Raw genomic sequence first — 19,493 nt, forward strand, 5'->3', positions numbered from 1 at the left:
CACCAGTACAGTCATGAATTATAACTGAGCACGGGAGTGAGTTCTTAGTGCCTGTCTCACAGCAAATATACTGTTCCATTTTCCTGCACAATCACCTTTCACCTTTACAAATGCAAAGCAAAGCAAAATGCACCACTAATATTTAACAATATCACAGGTTCTTTATCTTACACAGCAGACATCTACACACAGGAAGTATGGGGGGAGGCAGAGTATTCACTGACACAGCGTATCCCCGAGCAAACTTACACACCCATGATCCGTGACTATGCCTAGCAATTCTGCTGCAAAATGAGACTAAAACAACACAGAAAAACAACTAAAGCTGCACGTAGAAATGTGTGTAACTCAGCAGTATTGGTTCATGAGAACTGAATCATCTCTTTCTCTCTTCCTTTGTTAATAGGGTGGAGGACACTCAATTTCAGCTTTGAACACAAAGGAAACTCAACTTAAAAAAAAAAAAAATCACAAAAGCCTGCAAAAATCCACTCTTTTCCCATCCAAAATGTTTCAGCCATGATCAAAGCATGGTGAAACTGACCCCCAAAACAGGTAGAAAAGCTAAACCTAAAAGCTGTTCCTTCTGGTTGGGGGACATACACTTTTTTTGCAACATACACGTCCAGTTGTGTAGCCATTCTGCACCAGTCTTTTTCACTCATGCTTGGAATGAAATGGCCCAATGATGCTCTTACCCTGCCCCTGACAGGAAAAAAATAAAAGACAAAAACAAAGCAAAAAAAAAAGGTAAAAAAAAAAAAAAGAAAAAGGCAAAAAGAAAAAAAAAAAAGCCACCACTTTTGAGCCAAGATTGCTGTTTACTGGAGTGTCTCTTTATGAATCACTGACCACACCTTGTTTTCCCAAACTATCTGCACCTCCTCCCTAGGGGAATTCATCCCCTCCCAACTTTCCTCCTACTCAATGAACCTATCAATGGAGAAAACTTGTTATTTTTGGCAGCTGAAAATTTGACCAGTTTTAAAGGATTCATTTACCATGCCTTTCACTTTCGTTTAAATCCTCAGTGTTCCTGTCCTAAATGACAGCATGGCAAGCATTGCTTTCAAGCAGTATTCATCTTGCCTACCACATCTCAGCCTTTCACAGACGGCTGCTCTCTCTCCAACAATGGAGCCTTACTCCTTTATAGCTTGAGGGCAGAGACTCTCACTGCTGTAGACTTGCTGCAAATATCACAATAAAGGACAAAAATGTGAATTTATTGTAAAAATATGGGTTGGCTCTGGAGGTACCTTGCTTTAGAAAACTCTGTCAAGAGCAAACAATATATCTTTCTCCAAAATGCACAGCAGCCACACAGTTGAAACAGCTTTTCCAAATGATCTAACATGTCAATGGAATCAGGATGCTTGTGAATTTTACACTTTTCTCCCCTTTAGGTCTTTGATTGATATTTTAGCTTCTTTCACACTTAATATACTCAATGCTGGTTTGGCAGCATGTCTCATGGAACTGAAAAAAAAAAAAAAATCCCTGAAGCTTGAGGAGGTGCTCTGCAGCGGAAGAAGGTAGGGTTTAAACTACAGATCTTAAGAGGTAGCAGTTTTGCTGCTACCCAACCCCTCTAGCCATGCTTTGGTACACCAAAAACATGGAGGGCTGAGGATGCTGGGAGCAATGACAACCTTGTGCCAGTGCTGTGGAGGGAAGAGGGGGCAGACCTCAAGCTGCAAACTTCCAGTGATAATGGTGTGCCATCACTTGTTGGGAAATGACAGGACCAGTGGAGAGTGGAGCCAGGAATAAGGAGCTTATTCACAGAGATGGAGTGAGGGGGGCCAGCAGTGAGGTAGGGGGAAGGGAAATCAGATTTGCAGAACTGGCCATGAAGCTCCTCAATACACCATAGCTGGATGCTTCATAAAGTCACACTGATGGCAGTCCCGGAGATGGCCATCTGTTGTCAGCTCTGGGCCAGATGAAAGATAATATAATGGCAGCTACTGGTAGCTAACAGCAGGGCAGTTGTAGGAAGGAATGCGTCCTAGAATGAAGAAGTGGTGTTTCCTGTTTAGCACAGAAAATCAGTCATCGATATCAACTACATTAGCAAGAAATTAATGGATGGACAATTAAGAGAACTGAACTGATCTACCAGGGAAATTATTCATATGCAAACAGAGTGCTTATTTCTTCTGCTTACTCCAGGTGTATGTGCCAACTGATCTGACTAATGGCAAGGTGTAGGCTGAAACATTCAGGGCACAGATGATAAAACCTCATTTTCTGCAAAGGGCAGAATTCCATTTCTAATGATTATCTGTGGGTCAGGGAATACATTTATTGCTTTCCCTGCCCTCACTCTATAATAGGGCTCCCTGATGTTCGCTGAGGTTTCTATAAGGACCAAGGGTAGAAATTGGCCTTTATGTAATAACTGAACTTCCCCTAATTATTACCATGATTTATTTTTACAAGTGTCTTATCATTATTATCAGCATCACTCAGAAGAAAAAATGTTTGCCTTCCTAAGCACTAGTATTTCTATCTTGTGTGTTTCTTTGTCCCATAATCTCCTTTCTGCTTCTCTTCTGCTCCTCTGCTTTTTGTTCCCTTCTTCTTCTGCCTTTCTGTGCCTTTTTCTTTCTGCAGCAACTTTTGATTTGCTTCTTTAGGCTGAAATCTCACACCTCACTGTTCCATTTGCTAAAAAAAAATCAGAAATTATGATTTTAATGTTGACATGTAAGATCATTGATATGTTTCAGGGTCAGCACTTGTGGCTTTCAGTCAGGAGACAACAAATTTCATTTCACATTTTTGCATGACACAGTCTTTGCAGTCATAGGGATTACAAACTGCACCATATTACCTGATTCTGCAGAATCTATTTAATATAGACCAAATGACTCAATTTGGAAAGAGATGCATGAGGTTTTTTTTAATAGGTACTTATATTTTACAAAAAGAATCCTTCCATACAAGAGTATAAACAGGAAGAAGTAAGCAAAATAGGGACAATATATACAAAAACACACACTTTTGGGTATGGCTCTATCCCCCTAGGAAGAGAAGGAATATAAATTTTTGCTTATTTTTGAGTGAGTACTTCATGAGTGTCACTCAGTACTTAGCTAGAACAGCATATATAGTTTTCAGTACTTTACCATTTTATTGTTCCTCAAGTCTGAATTTCTTTTCAAGATGAAAATGGTGTATTTAAATGTAGTATTTATCACTTAACTGCTATACTGTCTTTGCCAATTCTGTATTTTCATCAATAATATCACTCAAGCATCTGATAAAACAAACCCATAATTGTGATTCAATTGCTTCAGAAATTTAAGGAATGTTCTCACAGGGAATGTATAAGGGATCGTTTCCTCCTTACTTACAGGAAAAAGTGTAGAAAATTTCACAGGTTGACTATGGTATGTAAAGTTACAAGTATATGAAGTATGTGGATAGAAATAAGAAACATTAATACTAAGCTCATCTTTGACAAGCACTATTTAGTGAAATCAAAATGGTCCCTGAAAAACTCTGGCACTTTGGGCTTGGTGGGCTTTGCAATGTCCTATAAATATTCATCAACTAATGAAGTACCCACAGGGAGTGTTTACATTTGAATAGGCCAATCAAAGGCTGGTGAACTCACAGGCTCCAAACCTGGAAATTTCTTATTTAGAAAAGAATTACTGCATGAAAACCTAATGTGGCCATAACACCCCTCAATCCCCAGGAGGGAAGGGGCACTGGAAGGGAATTCAAAGTATTTCTTTTTGTATTTAAACTTTGTTTGACATTGAAGCAAAAGACTTGCAGGGGAAACACTTTGAAGGTATGTCCTTAAAGAGCTAATGCATGAGTGCCTCCACCGTGCTTCTCTTGATTGCCTTTTTGAGAAAATTTGTAAAGAAAATAATTCTCCCTTCTAGGGGAAAAAAGTCTCAAATCTCAGGAACACAAGCCTGAATTTTTTAAATCTTGAAAGACATGGAAAGATACCCCATGCATACACTGGTGCACACATATCTAATTGAAACAGAATGCACAGTAAGGGTTCAGGAAAAAAAGCACTCAAACCTGCAATGCATGCAGCTCTGTCTAGTCCCCTAAACCACAAACATTAATTACAACCCTGCTATCTCTGGAACACATATTATTATCATCATCCTCACTCACAAGATGGAGAGCATGCATGGTTATGTGGAGCAAGTTAGTACCTGACCTTATAAATGAATTCAGCTCTCCTGACTCCTAGGCATTTGCTGTGAGAAAAGCAACCTGACTGCCTGCTAAGGACTAGGGCCAACATTAATGAATGTGATGCCTGTATTTAGGCATCAAAAGTATTTTGTTGAAACTTCAAACGAGGCTATGACTGCTCACCACCTATGCTTTTATCAAGCTTCCTAACTTCAGGCATTTATGACCTGATTTCCTGATGTACTCTGCACCAGCATCTTGCCCTGGCCTAAACTGCAGCTGGAAGTGCTCAGCACCCTCTCAGAAATAGGCCACTGAGTTTGAAAATGTTGGCCTAAAGCTTTGGCTGTTAATTGGATTCCAGGTAGGCTTCTTTTTAAGAAGAGCTGACAAAGTTATTCCCTGCTGGCTCCTGGCCTTTGGGGCCTAGAAAACCAACATCTATGTTCCACTCCTCACCCTAAGAGCTTGGGGACCTAGAAATGCCAAAACTAATCTCCAATTTCACTTAAGAAAATGTTTTGAGGCCTTTTCTTTGTGAAGAAAACATCCTGCAGGTTTGAAAGTTTTGTGCCTGTTTTTGTGTAAAGAGTATAAATTATTCACAGTCTCCCCCGCTGTCATGGAAGGCTCGCTGTTGGGACCTACATGGTACACAGACTCAACTGCTGTGGGGGCATTGGCAAAACAATCCTAGATGGAGGTAATGGTGCCACTGCTGCTATGGCTGATGCTATTCCTACACCAATCTCTTTCCCAGCTGGCCCCAGAAGACCTCTGCTACAAGGAGACAAACCCAGCCCAGGTTAATTAGGAGTTTTCTCAAGATGACCCCCAAATGAGAGAACGTAGTGTTTGAATCCCAGCTCTGCCACTGTCTCCACTAAAGGTCTCAGTCAAGCCTTTAGTTCTTGAAATAGCCTAGAGCTTGCTTAGTTCTGCTCCAGCTCAGGTCAAGGGTATTTTAAAGGCTGTTTTAAAATGTTGAGATTTTTGGGAGCATTTTTCAATGCCGAGATCTTTGGAAAGTTTAACCCTTAATGAAGTGAGGGAGAAACTGGAAGATTAGTTTCAACAGTGCTAACCTTGGAACAAGAAAATGTTAAAACTGGAAAACCAGAGAAGGACATAACACTTCCAGAGACTTTTCTATACTGCCTCTATCCTGCTTTGTTTCAGCAGCTTGTACTGGGAACTAAGAATGTTCTTCTGCTGTTTGAAGCTACATGAGTAACATCTGCTACGAGTGCTTCATTCGTTCTTTCATCCTTTCCCTGGGGAAGGAACTGTGTATTTTGTTTTGGTAGAGCTCTGTTGCTGCAGGTTGGCATTTTGGGGAAAGTTAAATCTATGTACAGGTACATGTTTATATGAGAGAAGGGAGCCTTTGGCACCTCTAGGTGCACCCTGCTCTTAAAAGCATAAGTTGAGGACATCCGTGATAATACTTATTTGCTGTGGAAGTTTGTTCCACGCTCTCAGGACAGTTTGTGAGGACGTTCTAGCTCCTGAGCAAATAAACTTCAGCTCTTTGATAGAAATGCTCACAAAGCAGAACTTTGTCAACTACCACATTGTTACCAAATGGGAAGAACTTCTCAGGTCATCTCTGAGATGTGCTTGACCCAGTCCACCAAAAATATTAAGGACTGAGTCTTAGAACACAACTGGACAAACATGTAGGAAGGCAGTATAGACAGCAAGAGAGCTGATTGAATATGCTCCTGGTCTCCTTTGCTACTGAGGGCCAGTGCTGCAGCTCTCTGTATTAGCTGGAACGTCCTACAGGCTGATGGCTTCATGCCCAGGTATTCTGCGCTGATGGAGTCCAGATGGGAAGCAGCAAGGGCGTGAATCACTGAGGCCAGGTCCCTTTTGAACAGGATGAGAAGCAACTGCTGATCCAATTATTTCTTGCCCTAGTTTTCATGTTTGTAAAGTGGGGACACTTAACTACCCCAGGGGCAGCTAATTATTAGTCACAAGAAGTTAAGTAAATGTCCTAATTCACCAAAAAGAGATATCACTTTTGTATTGGGCAAAATGGTGCTGATATAATGTAATCTTGGCTAGCATCATATTAAAATCTATCATCATTGACAAAACACTGAAAAAAAATACAATTATTAATCAGTTCTACTAGACATTGGTACCTCTCTGATCCAGCAACATCTGCAGAAAACTAAAGTGAATTCAATCATTCACTCTGGGTAACACCCCACAAAGGTACCTCATTCCTCCCCACAAACACCACAATACTGTGTCCCTGGAAGCATTCAAGGCCAGGTTGGATGGGGCTTTGAGCAACCTGGTCTTGTGGAAGCTGTCCCTACCCATGGCAGGGGGTTGGAACTAGATGTTCTTTAAAGTCCCTTCCAACCCAAATAATTCTGATTCTATGGAATTAATACTAGGACCAGAAATAGGAAGGAAGTGGTTACTCCTCATTAGAGGCAAGAGAAGCACAAACACCAGAACTAACATCTAAGCCTATGTCCAGTAAGACTAAGGCAAAAAGAAACAGGCACTGGAAATAGTATGTGGGCAGGAAAAAGAAGTCTTAATAGGAACAAATTCGTTTATCATAATTTAATGAAAATTCAATACTAAGTTAAACTAGTGATAACTTTCTTTACTTCCTTATCAACTAAAAATTCAGTATTATGGATAATGGATGGAGAAGACTGATTTAGTTATATCCACCCACTACAGAGAATTGAACAGTCCAGGTGTTCAATTAGAAGATTTTCATCTTTTGGGGGAAATCTAGGTACCCTTTAAATGCATCTACCTTGCAGCTTCCTTACCTGATACTCAGAGATTGTTACAAGCCTACTTCTGGAAAGCCTTTATTGTTTTAAGTATGTCCTATTAAAAGCTTTCTATTCTAAAGAACAAACCTTTTTTGGGACATACTTTTTCAACTCCATTTCAGAAGTATAAATACACCACATAGCCTTTTGAACATATAAGTATGAAAATCCAAAACTTGGAGCACTCTTAAAGCATAAACTTCTAACTGTTACAGAAGATTTCCATTTGCTTCCTGCATATGCAGGTAGTATCTAAAAAAATTTAAAGCGTGTTCTATAGCTATTGAGCACAAAGGCATTTAAAAGGAAGTGCATGCACAAAGGAAGCATCAAAAGGATCTTAAAACAAAGAGCAAATTCCTGTAAAATTTCATTATTTCAACTTGAAGGTTGAGCAATACATTGAAGGTTTGATTTTTCAGGACTGGTCATTTGTTTTCTGTTCTCACCGGAATGTGGTCCTGTGGGATTGTCTTGCATTCCTAGCAAGCATCTGGAGTGAAATAATGGAAACTTCTAAAGAGAGTCCTACTTGATTTTTGCATTGAGAAGGTGAGATGAACATAGTATGAGGGGATTCTTCTGTCCCTATAGGCTAATCTTTCTGAACAGGAGCCAGAAAATGCTGAATGAAGATTTGCACTGGGCCAAACACCAAGTTAAGCACCATTATAATGCATATATTTTTGTATGCTTGAACTCACTCCCTTTAATTATCAGCTGTACCATACATGTGGATAGGACCTTTATGCTATTGTGCTCTGCCCTGCTCTACCTTGTTCATGTTCCCACTCTGCCTGCCCTACAACCACGGAGTGCTGACCCTGCCTTCTAATCTGACATGATCAGCACGTCCTGTGCATGGGAGAAGCAATTTAAATTAAAAGTAAGGAACTGCTCTTGATTGAGAGAATAAACATACAGCTATGCTGCAAGCCCCAGCACAAACCATGGTAATGTGAATGGACAGAGAAGCATAACCTGGAGGATAGTTGCAAAGATTCCACTGCTTCAGGTGGTAGATAGCCTGAGCAAAGCAATGCCTCCTACAATAGATTTTAAATGAGAATGGGCTGGAGACCAATGTATTTTCAGCAGACCCTAAAGGTCAGCACCTACTGCTCTGCCTAACTGCTTTGCTGTCCTTTCACCAGCCTGTGTAGTTAACTGGAGGTAAGAGCAGAAGAACATTGACCCCAACAAATAAATGCAAATGGCATGATGGCACTGCATGTTTTTAAACACAATGCATTCTCTGGGGTGTGGCTAGCCAAGTTAATTTAAATAATAAACATAGTAAATTAAGTATATAATCAAATGAGTATCTCTTCCTTTTTGCAAGTGCAGATAAGCCAGAGGGAGGCTGTCACTAAGGGTATGGAGACCAGGTCTATTAAGAACCTTCTGCAGCATGGAACTACCAACACACTGTCCTCTCGCCTGTGTAGAGCAGAATTTCTCTATAGCGACAGCCTTTTGTGCCCTTCACTTGAAAACCAGATGCTTCAGTTATGGTGAAGTTTCAGTGAAAGAGGCCTAGATGGAAAGAGCAAAATCTTTCCCTTAGTCTTGTACAGGAATAAATTTTGAGTGGAAGAACATGTGGTTTGTTTGTTACAATAAAAAAATGCAGGCAAGCTGCTTGGGCACCCATGTATTTTGAAATGAAAGTGTATTTTAGGTGGGATAGACTTGTAAGGCTGTGATTGTACACATCACAACTACACTCTGTGTGCTTTGTATCTTCATAATTCAGTTATCTATTCTGCTTTTTAAAATCCAGTCTGAATTCTACTGTTAAAAGAAATTTCTACCTTGTGTTCCTGTTTCATTCTTTCATATTTGTCTTGCATACCTGCACCTTCTCCCTTCTTGATTTTCTCTCTCTGTTTTTTTTTTTTTCTTTTTTGATCTTTCTTCCCTAAAAATCTCTCCTTTCTCTTTCCAGGAACTGCTGATATTTCTGCTTCTCCCTACTCCCTTATTTTGATTAATCAGAGATGAACAACAAAATTTGTGAAAATCAGTAAGTCAAAAATAGTTATATTTTTGTTCCTGAAAAAAGCAGTTTTACCTTATTGGAAACACTTTGGAAAAAAGCTAAAAAAGTATTTTGACCAAAAAAAAAAAATCTGATGTCTAAAATTTTTCCTCTGTCAACTGAACTTAGTACTTCAATAGGAACTAAAATAATTTACAAACAGTCTTCTACAATTGTTTCAAAGTGTAACAACAGTACATCAGGAATAAGACGCCACCACTTCTCACAGCAAGACACATGGTGCAGAATGTTAATATATGGTAAATAATGCCTTCATTCAAAATTGTTTTCAGATCTTGTTCAACATTCCTCTTTCTTTCTTTCTTTCTTTCTTTCTTTCTTTCTTTCTTTCTTTCTTTCTTTCTTCCTTCCTTCCTTCCTTCCTTCCTTCCTTCCTTCCTTCCTTCCTTCCTTCCTTCCTTCCTTCCTTCCTTCCTTCCTTCCTTCCTTCCTTCCTTCCTTCCTTCCTTCCTTCCTTCCTTCCCTCCTCCCTCCCTCCCTCCCTCCCTCCCTCCCTCTTTCTCTTCCTTTTCTTCCTTTTCTTTTCTTTCTTTCTTTTCTTTCTTATTGTTTACCATTAACAAACAATATCATTACAAATCTGACAGTGGCCCACAAAAAGACAGTGTACCAGTGACCCTATTTTTATTCTCCACCAATGCAAAAGAGAAATTCTACTTCCCCTCTCTGCCATGACTACACTCCTACTTCAGTGCATAGCTTTTCACATTTAAAGACAAAAACCCATTTATTTTCCATTTCACTACTTTACTAAATGTTTTATGATTATCCAGCAGAAAAACAGGATGCCCATTTCTCTCTCCTAGAGAATACCTTGAGCTGCAACAACCTACAATGCAAGAATTCTGAATTTCAGCTCTGTACCAGGTGCCTTTCTGCCAGCACCTTTTTGAAGCAGCATGGGTTAAATCACCTGCAATTTCTCTTGTCCTTCTCTAATTCCCATCCTGATGATAAGCAAGTATTGGAGGAGGTCATGGCAAGTACAGCTTTGAACTCAGCTATCAAATACATAATGCTGTTATAACCCCCAGGTAACAAGTGTAGTACCTGCAGCTCTGTTTGGAAGAAGAACTTCTGTGGACACTGTGTGCAGTCATAGATCTTGTCCTCTTGTCCATGGGCTGAGAAAATATGCTGCTGCAACTTGTTTGCTTGGACAAACACTGAAATATTAGACAAACAACAAGCTTTTCATTATTTCATGTTGCAAGTGAAGAGTTTTTTTATGAACAATCTTCCAATAATACAGAGCAATTCCAAGACTTAAATTAGGCTAGCACATTTTGATTTCACCTTACGCTGTTGCTATAATGGGTACCAATCAATGTAATTTATATACAAAATGTGATCCTTCTGCTAAAATGAATTGAAACTGATCCCAGGTATAAGAAAAAACCCCAACAATTGACAAAGGGAAAAAAGAGACCCTATCATGACAACCAATGAAGATTTCAAGTATAAAGTTATTTCTTCATGCTTACTGCACTTTGATTGAACACACACAAAACTTATTATCTAGCAACCAACAGGTTTGAAAAGTACAGATGCCAAAGTCCTGTTTACTCTGTGTGCCTAAAGTTAAAGCTAACAAACAGCTCTGTATTTAAATGTGTTAATGCTAAAAATTATATCCCACAGCTACACTGGGGCAATGTCTATAAATGTGAAACAGAACTGCAGGTAAATTCTCTTTGGATACTTTAAGATCAACTCTGCCTACACACTGAATGCAAGGGTTTCAATAATATAAACATGTTCAATTTTAATGACTACAAAACAAGGCCCTAAGACTGTGTAACAGTTTACCTAGGAGACATACTATTAATAATTAAATTGTATATGCCAGAGGCAGTGTTTGGGTTGGCAGCACTGACTTCTGATGGATGCCTGGTGCACTGTGACCTAAAAAAGTTTGCATCTACAATATTAATCTGTATAGGCAGGGAAAGGATTTATTAAAGATGCTGGCATTTGACTTTGACTCCACTCCTAATCATTAAAATTATTCTAATTGCAAGGCAACAAAAAACATCAGAATATTGTTCTTCTGAGTCATACATTTTAATCACATTTCTCATTACCCTGGAAAAAAAGATCAGATTCCATTTTCCATACAAAACTTATATTGGTGATTTTTACTTCTTGTTAATATTCTAGCAAGATGTGCTGAAATAATTTAATGGCATATTGCTAATAAAGTATCACTGTTTGTGATTAATGTTCACTGTCTATTTACCCCATCAGCAAAAAGCAAGAAGTATTTCACACAGATTGGAATCGACTTATCTCCATACTCTAACACATTTTACAAGGCTGCTGGCTTAGAAATTGAAGGATTAGTTTTATCAGGGATCTTGGTCACATGGAGAACCCTCAGTGGGTACTCTTTACGTATGCAAGTTTTTATGTTGCATTTGCAACACCCCAAACTTGGAAATTGAAGACCCATGACATTACACTAAAAAAAGATCACACCATGATGTGTAAAAAAAAAAAGGAAAAAATTAGTAAATTAGTAAAAAACTAAAAACTTAAAGAAATGCCTAAGTGAAGGAATTACTGGACACAGATGCTTTACAGAGAAACTGTTTATGGTGGTGCTATCCATGCTCAGACATTACTATGACAAGCTGTGCATTGAAGATGAACTAGGTATTTTTTTAATTTTATAACCCACAAAAATGTATGAAACCTGAACACAGTGAGGTAATAATCATCACCAGCCACTGTATCTGAAAGATGAAAAATTCAAATTTAATTTTCCTCTGTAGCACTCGCTTAGGTTTTAATGGGCGTGGAGCTGCCAAACAAAGAGAAGTAAAATGAAGGTATTAAAGGGTCTATTTGCTTATCAATGAAAATCCTTCACTTCCATTAATGGAAAACAGAAACCTTGAATGGCTTCCAGAATTAGCATGCCATTGATGTGTGAATACCCAAAGTGTGTTTTGTCATGTTTGTGATTATCTTTGATTTTCATCTTTTAAAGCAAAATTGGGAATGCAAGCTACATATTAACACTCATGTTTTAGGTTATCATTTTATGAAATGTTCCATTAAGAAGTCCTTAAAAAAAATCACAACAACTCAGTAGGCATCCTTTTAATGTGTTTTCATTTCCAACAACAGCATTTTTCTGTTCTTCATTATGGCCCAAACACTGCAGTGCTAAGCCCTACTGGGTCAAGTTATTTTCTCACTTGGGTTTTACTACTGAATAACACCACTGACTTGGGGAGGATTATTCCACACTTGGACTTGTGTCAGGGGAGAGCAGAACTTGACTTGTGGCAAGACAGCATGGTTTGCTTTCTAAAGCACATTACAAGGGTGTTTCTTCTCACCACAAGCCAACAAACACACACATGTGGGCTTTCTTACCCCATCAGAGGAGAATGCTGCTGCACAGGCTATGCCTGGGAACTAGGGCCAAATTCTGCTCTGAGTTTTATTGGTTTAGATGAAACATCTGTAGCTTTAAAGCACAAGTTTATGGACAGTTTTAACCTTGGCAAGTTTGAAACATGGAAGTAATGAACATGATACCGTGGAAGGTAACAGACTATCAGTTCTGTAATTATAAAAAACTCAAATTTCCGATAGAAGAGCTTGAAATGCACTTCTTACAGATGGATGACTGACCTTCCACAGAGCTCAGCTTTCTAAACGATTTCTAATCAATATTACTAATGAGCGAAATGTAATGTTCCCTCCTAAAACTGACCTAAAGCCAGCACATGACACATTTTCTTGGTGAGTTCTGCAAGGTGAAGCTAAGGGCATGACTGGGACAAACAGTGATGGGCTCCTACCTGTAAAGCACACTGGACATTTGAAGGTACCCCCCATGCCTTCGAAGCTGTGCTCTATCAGGTGGCACTGAAGTTTGGCAGGGGAGTCGAACGTCTGATTGCAGAGTTTGCATTCATGGTTCAGTCCTTCATCTGCAGGAGAAATCAAAGGAAAAAGTGAAATTCACCACAGCCCTTACAAAGAGAAAGTCCAAAACAATCTGTGAACTGGAGCGGCCTTTTGTTTTCCCAAGCTCAAGAAACTGGATGCTCTGCAGCACCTATGACTGCTCAAGTGTTCTCTTACCCAGAATGTTTCAGAATATACAAAGCTTGAGTGAGCATTAAAACCAGAGATTTTCCACTCACAATTAGCACCAAACAGGAATGCAGAGCATTAGCCTTCAGTAGGAAATGATGACTATGACCTGAAACATCATTTCTTAGCAGAGCCACCCAGTCACAACTAAGTACATTTGCAAAATGGCACGTGACGAATTTCATGCTGATCTCATATCATCCTGTCTACCACGGGTAAGAACAATGAATGCAGTTTTTGGCACTCTGGTTGAGGTGGAGTTTCTTGTAACCAGCATGAGAAGGGTGGACAGTTTGTACCCTCACATAGCTCCTACTCCACTTTCCCAGTCCTGTGGGCATACATGAAACCTTTTGCAAGCTGCAGGATTTCAAAACTCCCTTTCTGACAATCCTGGATTTTTTCCCTTTTTATTTGCATTTCTCCCCTGACCAGCCCAGCAAAGTCTCCATGTGCCTTCTGACGCAGCTTTCCCGTCCACGTCCTGTGACTTTAAAACCCTTCCCGCTCCCCGCCGCTTGTTCCTCTGCTTCCTCCCATTGTCCTCCAAGGCCGGCTGGTGCCTGGCACCAGGTTCCCTTCCTGAGGGTACCGCAGGATTCATCCACTCCGCCATGAGGGCAGTCAGCGGCTGTCCTACTTAGAAACAGTTGCTAGGTAAGAAGTGGCTTCCAGCCCTGCTGCAGAGGCCTCAATTCCCACAGCACTGCTTAGAAAAGGTCCTTCTGTATGTCACCGGTGTGCTACACGAGTAGCATTGATCTCGCAGGTAAATACTGTATCTGAGTGTTAAAAAAACAAGCGGGAATGAAGTGCTCGGTGACTGGCACAGCTCCCTGCCATTTCTCAGGTGGGAAGGAGTGATTTAGGAGAGCGCCCTGCCCATGCCGAGCACCTTAATGCCAGGCTGCCAACCTCCCGCTGGACAGAGTGCTGCCTGCAGTGATGATCAGTGACTGTGAAGATGGGCATTCGCAGAGGACAGTGAGGGCACAGACAATGTTTTGCGTCCCACACAACAACACTTCCCACTACTGTAAAGAGAGCATGACATGGTGCTCCTGCAGAGGACTGGGGCCACACTCCCACCCAAAATCACCCTTAGTGACTTATCAGAATTGAAAAAAAAAAGTCAGTGGTAGCCTCCAGCTTTCACTTCTGGTTAGTCTAAATTTAGCCTTTGTGTAAGTCATGGCATTTTTAGCAAAAGGTGGGGAATTAGCGGGCTTTAGACAGTGTGAGCTAAGCCAGGTGGTGGTGGCCATTCTGCAGGTGGGACTACTGAAAATTACCATTGTGTGGTCTCTATGAGGTGTCAGAGCTCTTCACATTGAGAAGGTAAGGGACAGATGAAATCCAACAAAGACAAGGTTTACACAAAATTACATCACTCTCATGCAGACACAGCAAACAGCAAACTTCCTTTCCTTTTCTACCCAATACTTCATGAAAGCAGTGTTCAGTGCTCCTGACTACCTCCACATGCTGCAGAGCTTTTAGAGGATGTGAAATGGAAGACCTGCTCTGAGTGTCAGCTGAAAAATGTTGGTGGTCCTGGCAATCCCATGTCCACAGACTGTTGCCACTGAAGTGCCTGTCTCTGTCACTTACATGAGACAGAAGAACTTGACTCCCAGCCTGCCTGACCAGGCACCAATTTATAGGTGGATCCACTGACGACAACTGTGAACACAAACTCAGGCAAAGGCTCAGGTCAATCTCAGCTGTTTTAACACCATGGCCTCTCTGGAGAGACTGGAATACGGAGCAACGGAGCACAGGCTGCTGAGGTACACATCCCACCCAGCCAAACGCACTGGTAGTCAGGTACACTGGCTGACAATATCCTTTGGAAAAGACTCCCCAGGGGAAGCTTAAGGGTAGCTGACACTTTCTCATCTTGTACATGACACCTTTTGTAACTCCTCATAGATAAATGAGAAACCATTTATCAAATATATGCTAGCTACTTCCTTAGCAAGGAAAATTTTAGTGGAGTCTAAAGAGTTGCCTGGGATTTGGCATTTTCCACCATCACTGACCAACCCTTCCAGTGTGTTCTGCCTTTGCTACTTCTGAGAGGGGGCAAGTATGGCCCATGCAAGCACCATCAAGGGGAGCATGAAGGAAAAGAAACTCCAGACTGTACATCTAAGAGAGACAGCCAATTCCTCCAAGGCAGGTTGTAAGCTGTGTTCTTCCAATGGGCAGCAACCCACAGGTGTGGGTAAAGCTGCAGAACAGCATTCTGAAAAGGAGGGCTCAACAAATCTTAGATAAATGCCTCTTCTTTTCTAAACGTGCTAGTTAGTTCTGAGGACTATACAGACTGACACACATAATTTCTCCTATATCCATACCCTTGCCATGGCCATTACCCTTGCCATCTCCAGATAGTTCTGGAGATGGTGCAAGTTCCCCACACAGGGCAGTTACAAGTTAGGAACCCTGTAGGGTGAAGTTTCTCCATCAAACTGTTTGTGCTGATACACACAGTCAAAGCAATTAGGACAAAGGGAGCTCCATCTCAGGATCTTCCACAAGTTAAGGTGAAGATAATCGATGACAATTCTCAAATCACAGTTACTGTTGGCAAAGTGTAAATGAGCCATGCTAATCATTCTTGAGCATGGGAGCACTGAACAGGGAGTTCTTCAAACATTCCAAGGAAGAAAGACTTACGAAAAAGAAATATTTTTATAGGAAGCTACAGAAGAGAAAGGGTTTTTTTTTGTCTTTCCATTACCTCAGTTGATGAAGGAAAAAGTAGGAAGAAAGGCATGCGATCCTGATGCTGAAGCAAAACTAATTTTAATTACACAGAAATTGTACTTGTTCAAGAAGAACTGAACCCCATTAAATGTGACTCTTATTGTGTTTCCCATATTACTTAGATCCAAGGTGATCTCCTGGTCACAGACATCAAAACCACTTTGATTATTCTATGTTGCAAATATGATTTTCCTAAAGGCTTATAAACAGGGTTGGAAAAATCCCCTCACCCACTCGCCTGGGGCAGATAGGAAACTTCCCCAGGCAAGAGACATCAATTTGTGCAGAATCTAAGCTTCTCCTAAAAGTAAAATGTTTTTAGTCTCCAAGTTCTAAAGACCATACTTAAAATATGACTACATTTTTATAACTAATAGAATAATATTTTTCCAAAGTTCCACTGTTTAGCGAGTTATAAACCCCTCCCTTCACATTCTTTTTCACCCATTTTGTGCACATCAACTGCTCTGTTACATCCTTGGAACAAAGGGCAAGGTTCCAGTGCTCGAATTCAAGAATGTGAGACCAGCATGATTTAAATTTAAGGAAGACAGCTAAGGGTACAGTACTGGCAGAGGAGTCAGGAGTGCTGGCTTCCATTCCAAACTCCAACACTGACATGACTCTTACCACCTTGGGTATGACTGTAGCCTGTGTTTCTCAGACTACCCATCTTTAAAGAAGAGGTGCTAGTTTTTAATTTCTACTTTAACAGGCTGACCTAATTAGTATCCCTAAAGACTTAATACAACCAAGACAGTGGAGCTGGAGAAGAGTCAGGACTATCTACCACACTCAGAAGACCCAGAATCACTGCTATCTGCCTTTGAAAGGGTTTAAGATTACATTTCTTGACACACAACTGCCTGCTTGCCTGGGTCACACAGCACTGTGAAAGGATGAGAGAACAAGGCTTTGTCCCTGTTCTCTGCTCTCCATAGACAATTTAAAAGCACAGCCAGCCTTTTATCTCCCACTGGCATGAAAGAGCCAGGGTGTGGCATATCTTGCAAAGGTTCCAGATGTGGAAAGAGGATGCAAAAGGCTCTGTTTACACAGTGGCCCCTGTCTAGCTCTCCATGTTTAGCAAACAATTTGATAGGGTGCTATGGAAGTGCAAAATATGATATCATTAATAAATAAAGGGCCAGTGAAATGTCACATTTTCAATTTCCATTTGGGATAAACCTGAAATGGAATGGAGTGTCAGATACAGTCCAAAGGGCTCTGCTTCCCTGCAGAACAGAGCTGCTGCTCTTTGCTCTTACTCAGGCAAAAAAAAAAGTAAAAAAAAAAAAATTTAAAAAAAGTGCTGAGCAGCTTTAAAAAATTCAATCAAAATAATCTGCTCTTTGGAAAGGTGGCGGCTGACAGTAATTGGAAAATACTGTCTGACTCATTTATTAAAGTGAGATTCAGAGTCAATTGATTTAATAACCATTAGAATATTCTATTAAGGATATAATAGGTTGGCACAGCCCTATTTTTTATTAAGAGTTATAGGTAAGAAATAAGCAATGCTATGGAATTTTAGACAACTGCTGTATGGATTAGACTAAAAATATGGCTTGCAAAATAGGTATAAAAGCAGCAAGTATCAGGAGGAGGAATAGGAAAGTACATTACAGTGCAAATGAGTTAGCTGAAGGATGAAAAAGAAATGAACCTTTAATATAAAGCCTGCACTTTTCCAAATCTAACAGAAAACTATGCACTGCATTCCCTGATGTGGTACATCGTAAAACAAGTCAGCACGTCCTTCACATTATGGGTCCAACAACACCATGAGGAAGGCAAGAACAAAGTACTCAGTGTACAGCACAGAACTGGTGCTTACTGTTGCCCTCATTTGGTTGGGATATGAGCTTGGGCATGGTTAAGACCTTGCAAGATGGATGGGGATGGTTTACCCACTGCTGGAAGTCAAATGAGTTTGATGTGTGCAGAATTTCTGCATAAGTTAATTGCTTTCCATTTGTAATCTTTATTCAGATAGTGGGAAAATGTAAACATGAATCAATTCCAAATAAATGCATTTAATATTCATATAAATGTTTAATATTTACACAAATATTAAATGTTTCAATGCAGGCAGGTAGATTTTAATTGAGGTGCAGCCCATTACCCCAGAAATAACTTGAGAACCAGTTACAAAAGCAAACATAATCAGTCTTCGTGCTGAGCATATACTCATATTTGGGGATCCACTGTCTTTGTGTTGGCTACCCATAACCTGCAAAGTTACTGAGCAACGTGTACAGCAGGCAGGATGCTCCCACTCCCACCTCCCCTAGAGCCATGGCTTTGGACAACCTGGCCCAATTTGTGTTACCAATTCCAGGCACAACTTGTTCATTTCATGGAAGGCCCTGACGTTTCAATATACACTTTAAACAAGTGGAACCCTTTAAGCAGCCTCTAGACTGTGTGTCCCATGTTTATGCTTCTTGCTCTTCAATAAAAACAAAACTAGAGCAGCTACAAGCAAATGTTCACTGGCTGACTTACATGCAGCTGTTAAGTCAGTAACCACTGGGGGCCCTCTTATATTGTCTGATCAACACTACAGCCATTACCAAGTACCAATTTGTAACAGTTTATAAGTAACTCTTTCTCTTATTCACCCTCGAGATTGTCCAGAAGGGTCCTTGTGCCTTCTACTCTGAATAAATCTATAGGCAAAGGTCCTAGGATGATGATGTCCTCCTGGTAAATCATCACGAGGCTGGGCTCACGCTCAAAAGCATCTGCTAAGAAATCGTGTAAACTCTGCCCTCCACACACAACACAGGAATGAAATGGCCTGCAGGCCCTGTATTTTTTTTTTTTTAGATATAAAACATGTACAGCTCCCACATTCAATGTGTTTTCTTTATAATTTTTTTTACCAAGCAAACCAAGCAAACCATGCCCCTAAACCAATTTCTCCTTCTTCACATTGCTTTCACTCTTCCCTGAGTTAATTTTGCAGCACACATTTATAAGCCAGAGATCTGAGGAGTAAGGAAGCAATGCCATGGATGACAGCTAACCCCTCGGCTACAACATCTCACATGGAAAACCTGGGAAGGACAAAAAACACCATACAACACTATAATTTCCAGAGTGTACAGCTGTCCTAGCTTATAGTGCTGTGCTTACCCACATCTTTTTAATTCTACTGGCCACACACCTACACAACTATCAGCCTCCCTGGGCCACTACAGACAACCTCATTCCTGCTCAAAATTTGGTTTTAGGGTCAACAGTGGTAAGAATGTGCATGACATGTACCCTCAAATGCTAAAGAACACAGAACACCTCTTCCAAGCCTGGAAGCTGAAATGAAACAGTGCCTGAAATCTCCAGTACCATATTCATAATTTCTCCATGATTGTACTAATGCTTCTGCCATTTTCAATTTCTCAAACATTATCACAACCCCTCCAATGAGAAACATAATCCACGCTAGTGTTAATTTTGGAAGCTGACATGAAAAGCATGGGAATGTAGGGATAAAGGAGGAGACATAGTAAAGGCAAAGCATACAGCTGGAAGTTGCAGCAGGAAGAAGAATA

The 19,493-nt window shown here is 40.4% G+C and overlaps 1 protein-coding gene across 1 annotated transcript in view; it reads right to left on the reverse strand.

Annotated features, from left to right (window-relative positions):
* ZNF521 (zinc finger protein 521) overlaps positions 1-19,493 on the reverse strand; it is a 229,360-nt gene that overhangs the window by 16,718 nt on the left and 193,149 nt on the right. Inside the window, exons 8-9 of the mRNA XM_085049847.1 lie at positions 12,867-12,998; positions 10,102-10,217 (exon numbers count right to left, since the gene is read on the reverse strand). Of these exons, the coding sequence (XP_084905973.1) occupies positions 10,102-10,217; positions 12,867-12,998 (248 nt within the window). The remainder of the gene's footprint in view (positions 1-10,101; positions 10,218-12,866; positions 12,999-19,493) is intronic.

The sequence above is a fragment of the Lichenostomus cassidix genome, chromosome 2, assembly GCF_008360975.1.
Source record: "Lichenostomus cassidix isolate B80296 chromosome 2, HeHo_3.0, whole genome shotgun sequence".
Lineage (NCBI taxonomy): Eukaryota > Metazoa > Chordata > Aves > Passeriformes > Meliphagidae > Lichenostomus > Lichenostomus cassidix.